The sequence below is a fragment of the Oncorhynchus masou genome, chromosome 21 (genome assembly GCF_036934945.1).
Source record: "Oncorhynchus masou masou isolate Uvic2021 chromosome 21, UVic_Omas_1.1, whole genome shotgun sequence".
Classification (NCBI taxonomy): domain Eukaryota; kingdom Metazoa; phylum Chordata; class Actinopteri; order Salmoniformes; family Salmonidae; genus Oncorhynchus; species Oncorhynchus masou.
Window position 1 is genome coordinate 23,765,084 of NC_088232.1, and position 17,552 is coordinate 23,782,635.

The 17,552-nt window shown below is 41.8% G+C and overlaps 1 protein-coding gene across 3 annotated transcripts in view; it reads right to left on the reverse strand.

Annotated features, from left to right (window-relative positions):
• Positions 1–17,552, reverse strand: part of LOC135507985 (neuronal PAS domain-containing protein 3-like) — a 391,626-nt gene that overhangs the window by 15,824 nt on the left and 358,250 nt on the right. For all 3 annotated transcript variants that reach the window (XM_064927840.1, XM_064927839.1, XM_064927841.1), the window contains one exon: positions 7,988–8,106. In XM_064927840.1, the coding sequence (XP_064783912.1) occupies positions 7,988–8,106 (119 nt within the window). The remainder of the gene's footprint in view (positions 1–7,987; positions 8,107–17,552) is intronic.

The window sequence follows — 17,552 nt, forward strand, 5'->3', positions numbered from 1 at the left end:
TATAGGACATCCAATGGCATAGTTGAACATTTTTAAACAGTGTGAGAATCAAAAGAGTAGAAAGTGGGTACGAGCCAAGACCTGCTAAAACACACAAAACAGAATGCTAGGAGAGGCATTTTGGGGCTGAAGATTACAGCCTGTCTAGGGCTTGAAGTCAAGTTGCTCTCAAATAGAGTACTGTTTTTTTTTAAGTTGAAGAGTGCAGTGAGACCTTGTTCAAGATCACCAGGGGAATGACTGTGAAGAACAGTTAAGAACAGTAACAGGTACTCTCAGTCGGCTACCCATGTATATTGTCTTCTGTTCAATATGCCCCCCATGATTTGCAGTTACAGTAATTTCTCTAACATGTTAATCAGCTACTGTGCAGAATATACAGTGCATTCGGAAAGTATTCAGACCCCTTGACTTTTTCCACATTTTGTTTCGTTACAGCCTTATTTTAAAATGGATGTACTTGCTTTTTTCCCTCATAAATCTACACACAATACCCCATAATGACAAAGCAAAAACAGGTTTTTAGAAATTATTGCAAATTGTTCAAATACAAAAAAAATGAAAAAAAGCATTTACAGCCTTGAGTCTTCTTGGGTATGATGCTACAAGCTTCACAATGCTGCCACCACCATGCTTCCCCGTAGGGATGGTGCCAGGTTTCCTCCAGATGTTACGCTTGACATTCAGGCCAAAAAGGTCAATCTTGGTTTCGTCAGACCAGAACATTTAGTTTCCCATGGTCTGAAAGTCTTTAGGTGCCTTTTGGCAAACTTTTGGCAACTCTACAATAAAGGCCCTATTGGTGGAGTGCTGCAGAGATGGTTGTACTTCTGCAAGGTTCTCCCATCTCCACAGAGGAACTTTGGAGATCTGTCAGAGTGACCATTGGGTTCTTTGTTACCCCCTTGACCGAGGCACTTCTCCCCCGATTGCTCAGTTTGGCCAGGTGGCCAACTCTAGGAAGAGTCTCGGTGGTTCCAAACTTCTTCCATTTAAGAATGATGGAGGCTACTGCGCTCTTGGGTACCTTCAATGCTCCAGAAATTTGTTGGTACCCTTTCCTAGATCTGTGCGTCAAGACAATACTGTCTCGGAGAGCTATGGACAATTCCTTAAACCTCATGTCTTGATTTTTTTCTCTCATGCACTGTAAACTGTGGGACCTTATATAGACAGGTGTGTGCCTTTCCAAATCATGTCCAATCAATTGAATTTACCACAGGTGGACTCCAATCAAGTTGTAGAAACATCTCAAGGATCATCAATGGAAACAGGATGCACCTGAATTCAATTTTGAGTTTAATAGCAAAGGGTCTGAATATGTATATAAATAAGGTTAAGATTTCCCTTCACTGGAACTAAGGGGCCTAGCACGAACCATGAAAGACAGCCTCAGGCCTCCTGAGTGGCGCAGTGCATGGCAGTGTTAGCTGTGCCACCCACTAGAGATTCTGGGTTCGAGTCCAGGCTCTGTCGTGACCGAGAGACCCATGGGGCGGCCCACAATTGGCCCAGCATCATCCGGGTTAGGGGAGGGTTTGGCCGGCAGGGAGATCCTTATCTCATCGCGCACTAGTGACTCCTGTAGTGGGCTGGGTGCAGTGCATGCTGACACAGTCTCCAGGTGTATGGAGTTTCCTCTGACACATTGGTGCGGCTTCTTGGTTAAGTGGGCATTGTGTCAAGAAGCGGTGCGGCTTGGTTGGGTTGTGATTTTCGGAGGACACATGCCTCTCGGCCTACCAATTGGATACCACAAAATTGGGGAGGAAAAGGGGTAAAATAATATATATATATATATATATATATATATATATATATATATATATATATATATATATATATATATATATATATATATAAAACATAAAAACAACCCCAGACCATTGGGGCTTTCAGAAAGTATTCACACCCCTTTACTTTTCCACATCTTTGTTGTGTTACAGCCTGAATTTAAAATGGATTAAATTCAGATTTTGTGTCACAGATCTACACACAATACCCCATATTGTCAAAGTGAAATTTTGTTTGTAGAACATTTGTTTTACGAATAAAAAATGTCAAGCTGAAATGTCTTGAGTTAAGTATTCAACCCCTTTGAATACTTAACTCAGGCCTAAATAAGTTCAGGAGTAAACAAATCACATAAGAAGTTGCATGGACTCATTCCATGTTTAATAATAGTGGTTAACATGATTTTTTGAATGACTACCACATCTCTGTACCCCACACATACAATTATCAGTAAGGTCCCTCAATCGAGTAGTGAATTACAAGCACAGATTCAACCACAAAGACCAGGGAGGTTTTTCAATGCCTCACAAAGAAGGTTGGTATATGTATAAAAATTACAAAAGCAGATGCTGAACATCCCTTTGAAATGTTAAAGTTATTAATTAGGCTTTGGATGGTGTATCAATACACCCAGTTACTACAAAGATACAGGCTCTTTCCTAATAGTTGCCAGAGAGGAAGGAAACCACTCAGGGATGTCACCATGAGACCAATGGTGATTTAAAAAAAGTTACAGTTTAATAGTAGTGTTATCAAAAACTGAGGATGGATCAAGAACATTGTGATTACTCCACAATACAGGACTGAGAGAAAAGAAGGCCTGTACAGAATACAAATATTCCACAATATGCATCCTGTTTGCGACAAAAACTGCAAAGAAATGTGGCAAAGAAATGAACTTTTATTCCTGAATACAAAGCTTTATGTTTGGGGCATATCCAAAACAACACATCACTGACTACCACTCTTCATATTATCAAGCATGGTGGTGGCTGCATCATGTTATGGGTATGCTTGTCATCAGCAAGGACAAGGAAGTTTTTTAGGATAAAAATAAACGCAATACAACTTTAAACACAGGCAAAATCCTAGAGGAAAACCTGGTTCAGTCTGCTTTCCACCAGATACTGGGAGATGAATTCCCCTTTCAGCAGGACAATAACCTGAAGCACAAGATCAAATATACACTGGAGTTGCTTACCAAGACGACATTGAATGTCCCTGAGTTTTGACTTAAATTGGCTTGAAAATATATGGCAAGACTTGAAAAATGGCTGTCTAGCAATGATCAACACTCAAGCCTCTACCTTTTTCCTCCAAACATAACGATGGTCATTATGGCCAAACAGTTCTATTTTTGTTTCCTCAGACCAGAGGACATTTCTCAAAAAAGTAAGATCTTTGTCCCCATGTGCAGTTGCAAACAGTAGTCTGTCTTTTTTATGATGGTTTTGGAGCAGTTGTTTCTTCCTACCTGAGTGGCCTTTCAGGTTATATTGATATAGGACTCGTTTTACTGTGAATATAGATACTTTTGTACCTGTTTCCTCCAGCATCTTCACATGGTCCTTTGCTGTTGTTCTGGGATTGATTTGCACTTTTTGCACCAAAGTACGTTCATCTCTAGGAGACAGAACGTGTCTCCTTCCTGAGCGGTATGACAGCTGCGTGGTCCCATGGTGTTTATACTTGCGTACTATTGTTTGTACAGATGAATGTGGTACTTCAGGCGTTTGGAAATTGCTCCCAAGGATGAATTTTCCAAGCTGTTTAAAGGCACAGTAACTTAGTCAACTTCTGACCCACTGGAATTGTGATACAGTGAATTATACGTGAAATAATCTGTCTGTAAACAATTGTTGGAAAAATGACTTGTGTCATGCACAAAGTAGATGTCCTAACCGACTTGCCAAAACTATAGTTTGTTAACAATAGATTTGTGGAGCGGTTGAAAAACAAATTTTAATGACTCCAACCTAAGTGTATGTAAACGTCTGACTTTAACTGTATGTATCATGTCAATCAATGTCTGGTTGCTCCATTCAGAATCACTCTGCATATGAGAGTTCCCTACAGTCCGTTGGGCAGCAAAGTGTTGGACAGATCTAGGGCGGCAGGTAGCCTAGCGGTTCGAATCCCTCAGCTGACTAGGTGAAAAATGTGACATCTTTCAAATAGTTTTAGTGTTTGCTTTAGCCTGCCTGAAACCTGGGTTTTCCAACTTCTCAATTAGTTCCAGTGTGCCAGGCAAGCTCAATCAAACCCAGCTTTAGTATTTGAAATGATTTGAAATAGTACTTGAACCCAGGTCTGGAACAGTCTGCCGATCAGGCTCACACATCAGTCAGACAGTATGCTGTCTATCTTGATCAGACCTCAGAGTGACGGCCAGGCAGCTGCTGACACACATTTGACAAGGCTGTTGGTTGGCAGGTTTCAATAGGACATCACAGCAGCACAACGAAACCAGGGCAGAGGAAGACATCTAATGACTGTACTGGCTGGATGGAACAAGCCCATGATGCTTTGCTCCAGAGGACACCATCCCATGCAAAAATAAAATACACACTGCTCTGCTTCACTCAATTGAATACAAAGGAGCTCTCTGTTAAATAAATAAACATTCAAATGTATTAAAAACGTACAAAATGGAAATTATATTTTCAGAAGCCCAAAGCTTGGGGCATTAAAAGTTAGTTTGAAAAAGACAACTTTTCAAGTAATTGCCACAAAGCAAACGGCGGCTAGCTAGATTGCTGCAGGAGTGCTCTTGGCAAGAACATCATAAGCTCTGGCGAAACATTAAATATGCTCAAGCAGCTAAATGCAAACTGACACGGCAAGGGTTCACAACAGCGGCAGTGAGAGGCAGATGAATAGCATATCTCAATTTAATACAAGCCAACATAACAAAGGGATCAATTTTTATAATTCATGGTTCAGCACACAATGCACTCTCTCCCCCGCCAGTGAATATAGAAGAGGTATACATAAGAAATAAGATTCATCTGTTCCCAGGGATTCTCTGGAGTGCTTTTGAAATGTGATACAGCACAAATAATGATGGAGAACCTTTACATGAGCGCATTAAATGAGATGGGCTGAGATCTGCTTAAAAAAGATGGGTTTAAAGCTAGAGCAGAATTCACTTTGATTTGACCTCCAGAGTGAAGTGGGGATATAAGCGGCCATGATGCGTGCCGCCGACGCTGCCGTGCATCACCTCGCTTCGCCGCCCGGGCTCTCAGCTGGAGGAGCAGATCACCTAATGCCTGGTGGATGCTGTATGCAAAATTCATACCTACCAACCACCCGCCTGTAACAACACAAGTGTTGACTTAATTTAAAGTAAACGCAATAAGAGGTGTCCTTGTCTGGCCTGTAATGTATGCATGTGTGTGTATGTGAATATTTATGCCTGGGCACCATGGCGTCCATACTTCATGGTTATTTGCATATGTCTGGGTGGACATGGCAAACAACATGGGAGATGTAGAACTATGGAAAGAGACTTTTGGATTCCCTCTCTCTCTCTCTCTCTCTTTCTTTCTCTCTCTCTCTCTCTCTCTCTCTTTATTTGTGTACACAGGGACTCATTATGGATGGGCTGTAGGAACAGAAAAAGGGCACCCAACACTTTCCCACCTCCACCACTTCCTGTCCTTTTCTCCTCTCTCTCTCCCTCTCCCTCTCCCTCTCTCTCTCCCTCTCTCTCTCTCTCTCCCTCTCTCTCTCTCCCTCTCTCTCTCCCTCTCCCTCTCTCTCTCCCTCTCCCTCTCCCTCTCTCCCTCTCCCTCTCTCTCTCCCTCTCTCTCTCCCTCTCTCTCTCCCTCTCTCTCTCTCTCTCCCTCTCTCTCTCTCCCTCTCTCTCTCCCTCTCTCTCTCCCTCTCTCTCTCTCTCTCTCTCTCTCTCTCTCTCTCTCTCTCTCTCTCTCTCTCTCTCTCTCTCTCTCTCTCTCTCTCTCTCTCTCAGGAAGAGCCACCCATTATCGTCCAAGACCAACGAAACCCAATTTTTGGTGTCAAGTCAGACGCTCAGTTTCTTTCTACCTTCTCATTCTTAGTCCGGCAAACTTTGCTACTGCAAATACAATATACAATAAAGGCATTGGAGAGATATATCCAATCCCGCTCCACTGCTGTTGGGTTTACCCTTGAGAACTCAAAGTGCATTAGGGTGGGATAATGCCAGAATGAGGCCAGACACAGACAAAGAGACAGAGATGATATGGAGATCCTTGGAGAGAGATAGAGGCATCAGGATGAGGCTGGGCTCGTCCCTGTGTGTCCTTACAGCCCATAGCATCAGCCTTAATCCTATATCTCTGTTCCAAACCCCAGAAGCCACACATCTTATCAACTTAATGTTGAGCCTGCTTGACTTTTTCTTGATAAAGTAATGTTTTACACCGACAGCTACAATTTTCCTGACATGCTATGAGTATGATGATGACTACAGTGCCATAGAATTACATATAGAAGGCCATACAAAATATTAAGAACATGGGCCAGCATCCATGTGGAACGCTTTTGACACCTTCTAGAGGTTTTGACACCTTGTGGGGGGGACAACTCAATATTAGGATGTTGTTCTTAAAGTTTTGTATATTCAGTGCCTGTATATACTGTGCCTTCAGAAAGTATTCAGACCCCTTGACTTTTTCCACATTTTGTTACTTTACAGGCTTATTCTAAAATTGATAAAATAAAAAAAATCTATCTACACACATTACCCTATAATGACAAAGTGAAAACGTTTTTTTTTTTTTTACATGTTAACAAATTTAGAACAAAATGAAAAACAAAAATACCTGATTTACATAAATGTTCAAACCCTTTGCTATGAGACTCGAAATTGAGCTCAGGTGCATCATGTTTCCCATTGATCATACCTGAGATGTTTCTACAACTTGATTGGAGTCCACCTGTAGTGAATTCAATTGATTGGACATGATTTGGAAAGGCACACACCTGTCTATTTAAGGTCCCACAGTTGACAGTGCATGTCTGAGTTAAAACCAAGCCATGAAATCAAAGGAATTGTCCGTAGAGCTCCGAGACAGGATTGTGTCGAGGCACAGATCTGGAGAAGGGTACCAACACATTTCTGCAGCATTGAAGGTCCTCAAGAACACAGTGGCTTCCATCATTCTTAAATGGAAGAAGTTAAGAACCACCAAGACTCTTCCTAGAGCTGGCCGCCAGGCCAAATTGAGAATTTGGGGGAGAAGGGCCTTGGCCAGGAAGGTGACCAAGAACATGATGGTCACTCTGACAGAGCTCCAGAGTTCCTTTGTGGAGATTGGAGAACCTTCCAGAAGGACAACCATCTCTGCAGCACTCTACCAAAGCCTTTATGGTAGAGTGGCCAGACAGAAGCCACTCCTCAGTAAAAGGCACATGACAGCTCACTTGGAGATTTGCCAAAAGGCACCTAAAGGACTCTCAGACCATGAGAAACAAGATTCTCTAGTCTGATGAAACCAAGATTGAACTCTTTCGCCTGAATGCCAAGCGTCACATCTGGAGGAAACCTGGCACCATCCTTACGGTGAAACATGGTGGTGGCAGCATGTGGGGGTTGTTCCTAAAGTGTAAAATGTTAAAATCCTTGATGAAAACCTGCTCCAGAGTGCTCAGGACCTGTTCACCTTCCAACAGGACAATGACCATAAGCACACAGCCAAGACAACACAGGAGTGTCTTTGGGACAAATCTCTGAATGTCCTTGCATGGCCCAGCCAGAGCCCGAACTTGAACCCAATCAAACATCTCTGGAGAGACTTGTAAATAGCTGCGCAGCGACGCTCCCCATCCAACCTCACAAAGCTTGAGAGGATCTGCAGAGAAGATTCAGAGAAACTCCACAAATACAGGTGTGCCAAGCTTGTTCTTCAACAAAATACTGAGTAAAGGGTCTGAATACTTATGTAAATTTGATATTTTTATTACATTTGCAAAAATGTCTAAAAACCTGTTTTTGCTCTTTCATTATGAGGTATTGTGTGTAGATTGACGAGGGGAGAAAAAAACAATTTAATCGATTTTTGAATAAGGCTGTAACATAACAAAATGTGGAAAAAGTCAAGGGGCCTAAATACTTTCCGAATGCACTGTAATGTAACACCATACTGCTGATTGAAAGTGGATTATAGGATCTCTGTGGCTTGGCCACTGTGCCTCTGGGTCTTACCTTATAGCCTGAAGACTTGATGTGGACACCTCTCTTGGTCAGTGTGGACTTCATACGGATGAAGAAGGAGCGCTCTAGAGTGTTGTCTGGGGAAAGCAGACTGGGGCTGGTGGACTCAACTGTGGAGGCAAACACACACACACACACACACACACACACACACACACACACACACACACACACACACACACACACACACACACACACACACACACACACAACACACACACACACACACACACACACACACACACACACACACACACACACACACACACACACACACACACACACACACACACACACACACACACACACACACACGTACGGTTACTTTACATTACCTGGCCAATACATCTGTATTAGTAGTGTTTTGTAGTAAGCCTAAGAGAGGTGGCGCGATATTTAAGTAAGATGGGCAGACGTAGTAACTTCTCATTGAGTTTCTATCATCTCCCAGGTAATCTTCTAGTTTGAAAAAAAACCTCAATGAAATCAACACAATACAAGTTGCCAATATAAGTTGGACAATGTTTTAATCATGTTCTGTAATAGCGTACAACCTCTGCTTCGTCTAACACTGTAATTGTTCAAAAGTCAAGTGCATGTTTTTTTTCATTGAGCTCAAGTGTAGTATGTACTCTCAATGAAGTACAATATTGCAATTTCATGTAATGGAATACTTATTAGAGTTGATTCACGTTTCTTTTTATATGCACAAACAAACAAGCGTGACATTGTCAATGAATTAGAGCTCATCTAACTCTAAACAATAATATTCATCCTTGATTCAACAAAGTTCAAGATCCGAAGTCAATTCTAAACATACGTTTGTCATCTTCGTCTCAACGCATTTAAAAACGACGACTGAGGTCAGTCTGAGTCTCGGCAACAGAACACAACGAGGATACCTATTAGTCAAAGGTGAAATGGTCCATTTGTCACTCTGTGTTCCTGCGCTCCTGATCAAGGCTTAATAATCAAATGCATATTCATAACATTCAATCCATCTGGGGGGATAATAGAGGTGCAGACAGCCCCGCTTCTTCTTGTCTCGCTGAGTGTGTGTGTGTGTGTGTGTGTGTGTGTGTGTGTGTGTGTGTGTGTGTGTGTGTGTGTGTGTGTGTGTGTGTGTGTGTGTGTGTGTGTGTGTGTGTGTGTGTGTGAGTAGACATGTTAAACTATACTTTTGGGGACCAGAAGTCCCAACAAGAACAGGTAACTAAGAAAAATTGGGTTGATTATTGATTAAAGGCTATTTCTAAGGGGTTTAGGGCTAAGATTAGAATTAGAGTTTGTGATTTGGATTAGAATTATGGTTAGGATTAAAATAAGGGGTTAACGGTAAGGTTTAGTGACCTCCTGAATGGCGCAGCGATCTAAGGCACTGCGAGCGGCGTCACTATAGATCCAGGTTTGATACATGGCTTTGTCACAGCCGGCCGCAACCGGGAGACCCATGAGGCGGCGCACAATTGGCCCAGAGTTGTCCAGGTTAGGGGAGGGTTGTCCTTGTCCCATCGCGCACTAGCGCCTCCTGTGGCGGGCCATAAACTCTGACACGGTCGCCAGGTGTACGGTGATTCCTCCAACACATTGGTGCGGCTGGCTTCCAGGTTAAGCGAGCAGTGTGTCAAGAAGCAGTGTGTCAAGAAGCAGTGTGTCAAGAAGCAGTGTGTCAAGAAGCAGTGAGTCAAGAAGCAGTGTGTCAAGAAGCAGTGCGGGTTGTGTTTTGGAGGACGCACGGCTCTCGAGCGTTGCCTCTCCAGAGTCCGTATGAGAGTTGCAGCGATGGGACAAGACTATAACTACCAATTGTCTGGTGTCTGATGATTTAAAAATGTTTTGTAATTCTATGAATCTTACCCAGTTGATTAACTCACCCACTTACCCAAATCTTAAATGCCCAGATAAATCTATCCTGATTGATTTGATATTGACAAATGTTCCACATAAATATCCTGCGGTTGGTGTTTTTTGTAATGATTGAAGTGACCATTGTGCTGTTGTTGCTGTTAGAAATACTAAGGTTCCAAAGACAAACCCACGTTTTATTCGTAAGAGAAATTTGAAGTGTTTTAATGAGCAGGCTTTCTTCCATGATTTGCTTTATTTTGACTGGAGTAAGATTGAGTTTATCCCTGATGTGGAAACTGCCTGGAAATTCTTTCATGGTGGTTTTTCCCAAATAGTAAACAAACATGCCCCATTCTGCAGGTTCAGGGTTAAAGGGCGGGATAATCCATGGTTTTCTTCTGCGCTGTCTTGTATTATTCACAACTGTAATCTAGCCTGGGCTAAAGCAAGGAAATCATGTTCTGATGCCGATTGGCTTATTTTTAGGCAGTTACAAAACAAGTGTTCTTTTCTTCTCAGGAAGACCAAGTCTGAATATTTTATGTCTGTTACCACTGATAACCTGAATGACCCTAGGTAGTTTTGGAAGGCTATTTAGTCTATGTCTGGTAACAGTAATGTTAATGAATTACCGTCATGTGTTTTGAAGGATTCTGTTGCTGTATATGACAAAACTGAAATGCTGAATTGTTTCAATGAGCACTTTGTATCATCTGGTAGGCTGTTTGATTCAGTGTCCTCTGTCTCTGTACGACCCTGTGTGGATGAACCAGTGAGAGCTGGGCAACTTTTAGCTTTTTGCCATTCTCAGTGCAGGTGGTACATAAAGCCCTGAACTCCTTAGATCAGAGAAGGCCTGTAGGTCCTGATCTTTTGGATCCCTGCTTTTTAAATCTGGCAGCTGATTTCATAGCTGAACCACTTACATATCTGTTCAATCTAACCCTGAAATGTAATAAAATTCTGGAAATCAGCATTTGTCCAACCACTTTCAAAAGGGGGAGATCCAACTCTTTTAAATAATTATAGGCCAATCTCAAAGCTGTCACCGCTGGTGAAAATACTTGAAACCCTTGTGCGTGAACAGCTAAAAGAGTTTTTATTTACTAACTCTATTTTATCAATGTACCAATCGGGATTCAGGAAGAAGCATAGCACAATTACAGCAGCCATGAAGATTTTAAATGATATCACTGAAGCCCTTGACAAAAAACAGCACAGTGGCTCACTTTTTATTGATCTCTCTAAGGCTTTTGATACAGTTGATCATGCTATACAAAGGCAAAGATTGTCGAGTGTAGGTCTTTCAGAGCATGCAGTTGAATGGTTTGCTAACTATCTGTCTGATAGAACTCAGTGCACTCAATTTGATGGGCTTATGTCTGGCAGTCTCTATGGGGGTGCCACAGGGTTAAATTCTTGGACCGACTCTCTTCTCTGTATACATCAATGAGGTCGCTCTTGCTGCTGGTGAGTCTCTGATCCACCTCTACGCAGACGACACCATTCTGTATACTTCTGGCCCTTCTTTGGACACTGTGTTAACAACCCTCCAGGCAAACTTCAAAGCCATACAACTCTCCTTCCATGGCCTCCAATTGCTCTTAAATACAAGTAAAACTAAATGCATGCTCTTCAACCGATCGTTACCCGCACCTGCCCGCCTGTCCAACATCACTACTCTGGACGGCTCTGACTTAGAATTCGTGGACAACTACAAATACTTAGGTGTCTGGTTAGACTGTAAACTCTCCTTCCAGACCCATATCAAACATCTCCAATCCAAAGTTAAATCGAGAATTGGCTTCCTATTTCGCAACAAAGCATCCTTCACTCATGCTGCCAAACATACCCTTGTAAAACTGACCATCGTACCAATCCTACCATCCTACCATCCTACCTACCTGCCTCCAATACCCTACTCAACAAATTGGATGCAGTCTATCACAATGCAATCCGTTTTGTCACCAAAGCCCCATATTACTACCCACCATTGCGACCTGTACGCTCTCGTGGGCTGGCCCTCGCTTCATACTCGTCGCCAAACCCACTGGCTCCATGTCATCTACAAGACCCTGCTAGGTAAAGTCCCCCCTTATCTCAGCTTGCTGGTCACCATAGCATCTCCCACCTGTAGCACACGCTCCAGCAGGTATATCTCTCTAGTCACCCCCAAAACCAATTATTTCTTTGGCCGCCTCTCCTTCCAGTTCTCTGCTGCCAATGACTGGAACGAACTACAAAAATCTCTGAAACTGGAAACACTTATCTCCCTCAATAGCTTTAAGCACCAACTGTCAGAGCAGCTCACAGATTACTGCACCTGTACATAGCCCACCTATATTTTAGCCCAAACAACTACCTCGTTCCCTACTGTATTTAATTTTATTTATTTATTTAGCTCCTTTGCACCCCATTATTTTTATTTCTACTTTGCACATTCTTCCATTGCAAATCTACCATTCCAGTGTTTTACTTGCTATATTGTATTTACTTTGCCACCATGGCCTTTTTTTGCCTTTACCTCCCTTATCTCACCTCATTTGCTCACATCGTATATAGACTTGTTGATACTGTATTATTGACTGTATGTTTGTTTTACTCCATGTGTAACTCTGTGTCGTTGTATGTGTCAAACTGCTTTGCTTTATCTTGGCCAGGTCGCAATTGTAAATGAGAACTTGTTCTCAACTTGCCTACCTGGTTAAATAAAGGTGAAATAAAAAAATAAAAAAATAAATAAATTGTCTGTCTTCAATGGTGTGCCCCAAGGCTCTGTACTTGGTCCTCTCTTATTCACTATTTATATAAATGATTTCGACAAAAATGTCCAAAATGCACAACATTTTTATGCTGATGATACTGTTATTTACTGTTGTGCCTCGTCAACAACAATCAACAACTTCCAAAAAAATTGAAGCTGAAATTGGAATTTTATTTTGGGAATAAGGCCTGTTTTTCTTTTGAAGCCAGAAGGAGGCTAGTATCAGCTACATTAATGCCTTTACTAGACTATGGGGATATTTTATATATGAATGCTTCCGCTTAGTGTTTGAGATCAATTGACACCCTTTACCATGGCACTTTGAGATTTATTTTAAACTGCAAAACCCTTACGCACCACTGCACTTTGTATACCAGGGTTGGCTGGCCTTCTCTAGTCACTCCTAGGCTCAGTCACCGGTATACTTTTATTTACAAAGCCATTTGGGTTTTACTACCTTTTTATTTGGCCATTTTTATTGTTCAGAAATGTGGTGGGTACTCTCTTCGTTCGCTGGACTTTATCCTGCTAACTGTTCCAAATGTCCGAACTGAAAAGGGCTTTCATGTACTCTGCGCCATCATCTTGGAACGCCTTACAAAATACTTTTAATCTGGAAGAACTTGTCCTGATTGGTATTTTTAAATCACTGGTGAATGATCTTGAGACTGATTCCCTGACCTGTCAATGTTTTTAATTTAATCTGGTTTTGATTTTCTTATACTCTTGTGAATTCTATGGTTTTTACTAGATTACTTGTAGTTTTTCATGTTGTTTGTCTGTAATTTTTGTAATGACTTGGTGCTGCCTATCCTGGCCAGGACGCTCTTGAAAAAGAGATTTTAAATCTCAATGTGCCCTTCCTGGTTAAAAAAAGTTTAAATCAAATAAAAAAAATTGGATATCACAAAATTGGGAAGAAAAAGGGGTAAAAAAATACACAACACATTCAATAAAATATTTTTAAAAAGGTAAGCTTCAGGTTAAGGTTAAGGTTAGGTTCAGGGTTAAGGTTAGGTTTTGGGGTTAAGGTTAGGGTTAAGTTTAGTGTTAGGGTTAGGTGTGAGGGAGAATAGGATTTTGAATGGGAATCCATCTTGCGTTCCCAGGTTAGTTAAACAAGACCATGTGTGTTTGTGTGTGTGTGTGCATTTGTTTCCCCTGACTGTCTCTGTCCCCAAAACTGGACAGGACATTAGACAGCCTCCACTTTACTCTACAGGCAGACAGGCAGACACACAGCCATGGACAAGACTAGGAGATTACATTGAAATGGGATTACTAAAACAGCACACCTGGAAAATCCGGTTTTCTGCTACTCTGCATATAACAAGGCTGCAGTGACTTTGGGTCTCTGGAACCGGAAACAATGTGATCAGTGTAAAGGAGGAGGGTGGGGAAGGAGGGATGAAGGGAGGGGTGAGGAGGCCGGGGGGGAGGGGTGGTGGTGCCATTCTCTTTCACAAGGCGACGGTTTTTTCTCTTCTTTTCTGAGGACATGAATTAAATGTCATTTAAAATCTAACCAGTCCTTTATCACTCTGGGGAGAAGCCAGAGCCATGTTATATTTAGTCATTTCATTTCTTCTGATTAAATATGAATTACTATGAAATTTTGCTCATCATCTAACACAGCAGAATACGCCAACAGCTTTTTAATACACTGTATAAGCAGCAGCAGCCACAAACTTCAGCAGTAGCTCTAGGAGTTTAATTCGCCTCTCTAATCCAATCACATCAACCTTATTTCTCTTATCACAGATTCCCATTTTGAATTAAATGAGCTCATTAGTTTTAATCAAAGGCAGAGAGATCAAAACGTACACTTAAATGCTTTAGATCAGAGCTGCCAGTCAGCTGCAGAGTTCTATTTTACTAAAACACAAGATCAGAGCCTCTTCGAACTGAGAATTTTCATTAGGGAAGGAGGGAAGGCACGAGCCAACCGACTGGCCTTAAAGACACAGGGCTCTTTTTTCACCCTACGGACGTCTAACTAAAGCAACATCAGAGTCATTTGTGAGGGGTTGGAGGGTGGTGGTGTGTTTCACCACCAGTGGGCTTCTGTTAGTTGGCGGTTATGATGTGAATGTGAATTATGGACTGGGCAATTTACGAGTCAGACACGTCGAACGCCATTGCAATACTTTCTTCATCAAACTAATGGTAATATCTGGTCTGTTGGAGCATTACTCTGATTATTATAGTGTGGCACAGGGGATAATTTGTGTTCCTAGATAGAGAGGCTGATTTCACATGATACTGTATTCGTCCCAAATGGCACCCTATTCCCTTTATAGTGCGCTACTTTTGAGACTTTACTCAAAATGAGTGCACTAGATAGGGGAAAGGGTGCCATTTGGGACACAAACGTGGTTCTATTGCGAGGGCAGCCCCAGCCCAATGAATGGTTTTTGACACTGCATGGGAGAATAATGATTTACTGTTCTGTAGGTATGTGTTATAGGGTTGTAATACATTAAGTACCGTGCTAACACGTAAACCATAGAGTGATTACCACCTAATCGTGTGGTCAAGTGACCATATTGAGATCCATGCATGTTTATGTTGATAGTAAAAAGAGAGCAGTGCCTAAACCTTGAAAGGTTAATGTAGCCTACCACATCTTTACATGTAGAGTAAGCAGCCGTCAAACATCAAGTGCCAGAGCACTTTGCAGTGAAATGTTAAACTATACAAGACAATAAGCTTTACAAGCCTGGATCTAATATAAAAAATGACACCATAAAAGATTACTTCTTAAAAAGAGAAAATTATTTGTGAGCATAATTTACGGTTTAGCATGGTCTTCCGGTCTGGATTCATTTTCCTGATGAAAGCCCTCAGAATGAACCATCTCTGTGTGTAAGTGATGAGACGTTAAAAGTATTACTTTCTGTGCTGTGGTGTCGATTGTTGACCATCATCAATAACCCACTGGCAGTTCTTTATCCCCTGTTGCTCCTCTCCTCTCCCTGACAACCCCCGTCACCATACCATTTCTACACACCTGGGACGACTCAGGGGAGGAAGCTGCTACAAAGCCAAGACACTTCTACAAGCTACAAGCTCCCTGTCTTAAATGACTTATATGGCTTAGCGAGGCTCCCATACTCCGGCTGCTAATATTCCTCAATTTACATTTATATAAATATTAGTACCAATTCAAAGCGTCAAGCATTTAACGCACAGATAAATCAAGATAAAGTGTATAGCCCATGGCTCAGGCTCAGTGTGTCTGTCCTCCATATCTAGACGCGGGGAGGTCCTTGTCTCGCCCCGCTCTGATGAATGAGGGCCTCTCTCTGTACATTAGTAATGATATATAATGCACCAGGCCCTGTACTAATTGGAAGGCTCTGCTGGCTGGCTCCATATTGAGAGGTAGAGGGTGATTTTTCAATACAGCTCGCCTTTGTGTTTGGGAGAGAAAGTGTGTCTGTGTGTGTGTGAGAGAGAGAGTGTCAGTGTGTGTGTGTGTGTGTGTGTGTGTGTGTGTGTGTGTGTGTGTGTGTGTGTGTGTGTGTGTGTCTATGTGTGTGTACGTGTGAGCGGGATATGAAACATACAGAGAGAGACCTGTATTGCAATGGCGGCATTAATAATTAGATGTTGACAGGAAAAATGCCGTTAGGCACCTTGTCCTCCTCTGTCACTTGTGCCTCCTATCCTCTACACCCAGTAACCCTCTAGCCAACACTCAAAGGGAGGGAGATTAATTTAAAACATACAGCTATACCATGCCTCATTTCAGGCAGAGTGACATTCAAAAGAAATTAAAAATTCGATAATTTTCCGATTTTCCTGTATGGCGAATTCAAGATATCAACTAATGATTGAGGTACTATGACAGGTGTCCAGTTTAACAGTGGGAGTGGAAAGGGTGAATATATACTGTATTTCTCTCTTGAGTGGAGCACTGGATTCCTGTTTCTTTTTTCATCAAGGTCAATATCCTTCTTAAATGATTGCCACTAGATGCCATTTTCAACATCATGCAATGCCACTGAGGCGGCTAGTGGTGGGAATCTGTACGTATCATACAGAGCTCTCCCTACAGGACCCCCTGAGACCTTTCAAGAGGCACCTCTTATATTGTAATACAATATAATAGCTGCATTTCCTTGACAGCCAATTTCGCTCTCCATCACTAAGTGCCCAGGCACTTTGCTGATTTCACAATACATCTCTAAAGATAAATTAGGATAAATAGAAGCAAATATGTTCCAATATGTTTCTCCTAGACCAAGTGATTACGTTAATTGATGAAAACACATTCTTCCAACCAAACATGGAGCACCTCTAATATAGCTTAATAAAGTGGTGATATGCCTTGGTTGACAATACAGAAAGTATTGCTATCTGGAAAATCGCAGAGGATACAAAAGGTGCTTCTAAAATAAGACTTTTAGTACCAGAGGACTAACTTCTATATGATATACACTGAATAATAAAAACTGAAGTACCAATGTGGAAAGGAAAAACAAGGAAAAACACTTTGTTTGAAAACTAAACTTCCAAAGGTTTTCCCTGAAATATTCTCTAAACCCCCCTACATGTACGTAGTGCCAATATGATAACTACAACATGACAAACCATGAGTATAAATACACTTATATAAGGGTCTACTCATAAATATATCCTCGCATTTGCTTGGAAAACGAAACGTCCAACGATTTCCCCTAAAACATTCTCTAAATCTCCTCTCTATTTGAGAGCCGTTGTATCTATCTAAGCTGGAACCCCACCTGAGTCAAGCTCTAGATGAAGGCAACGTGAGACGTGCTTACAGGCGTACGTTTACAGCCAAATGGAAGGATGAAGCGCTGACGCAATCACGATCAACACAGCAGATCAACGCAGAGGTGCAAAAAAAAACGAACGGCCCCGAAGAGTGAAGTGATAATTCAATCCCAAGTTGTAAATGCTCTTTAAAAGTTTTTC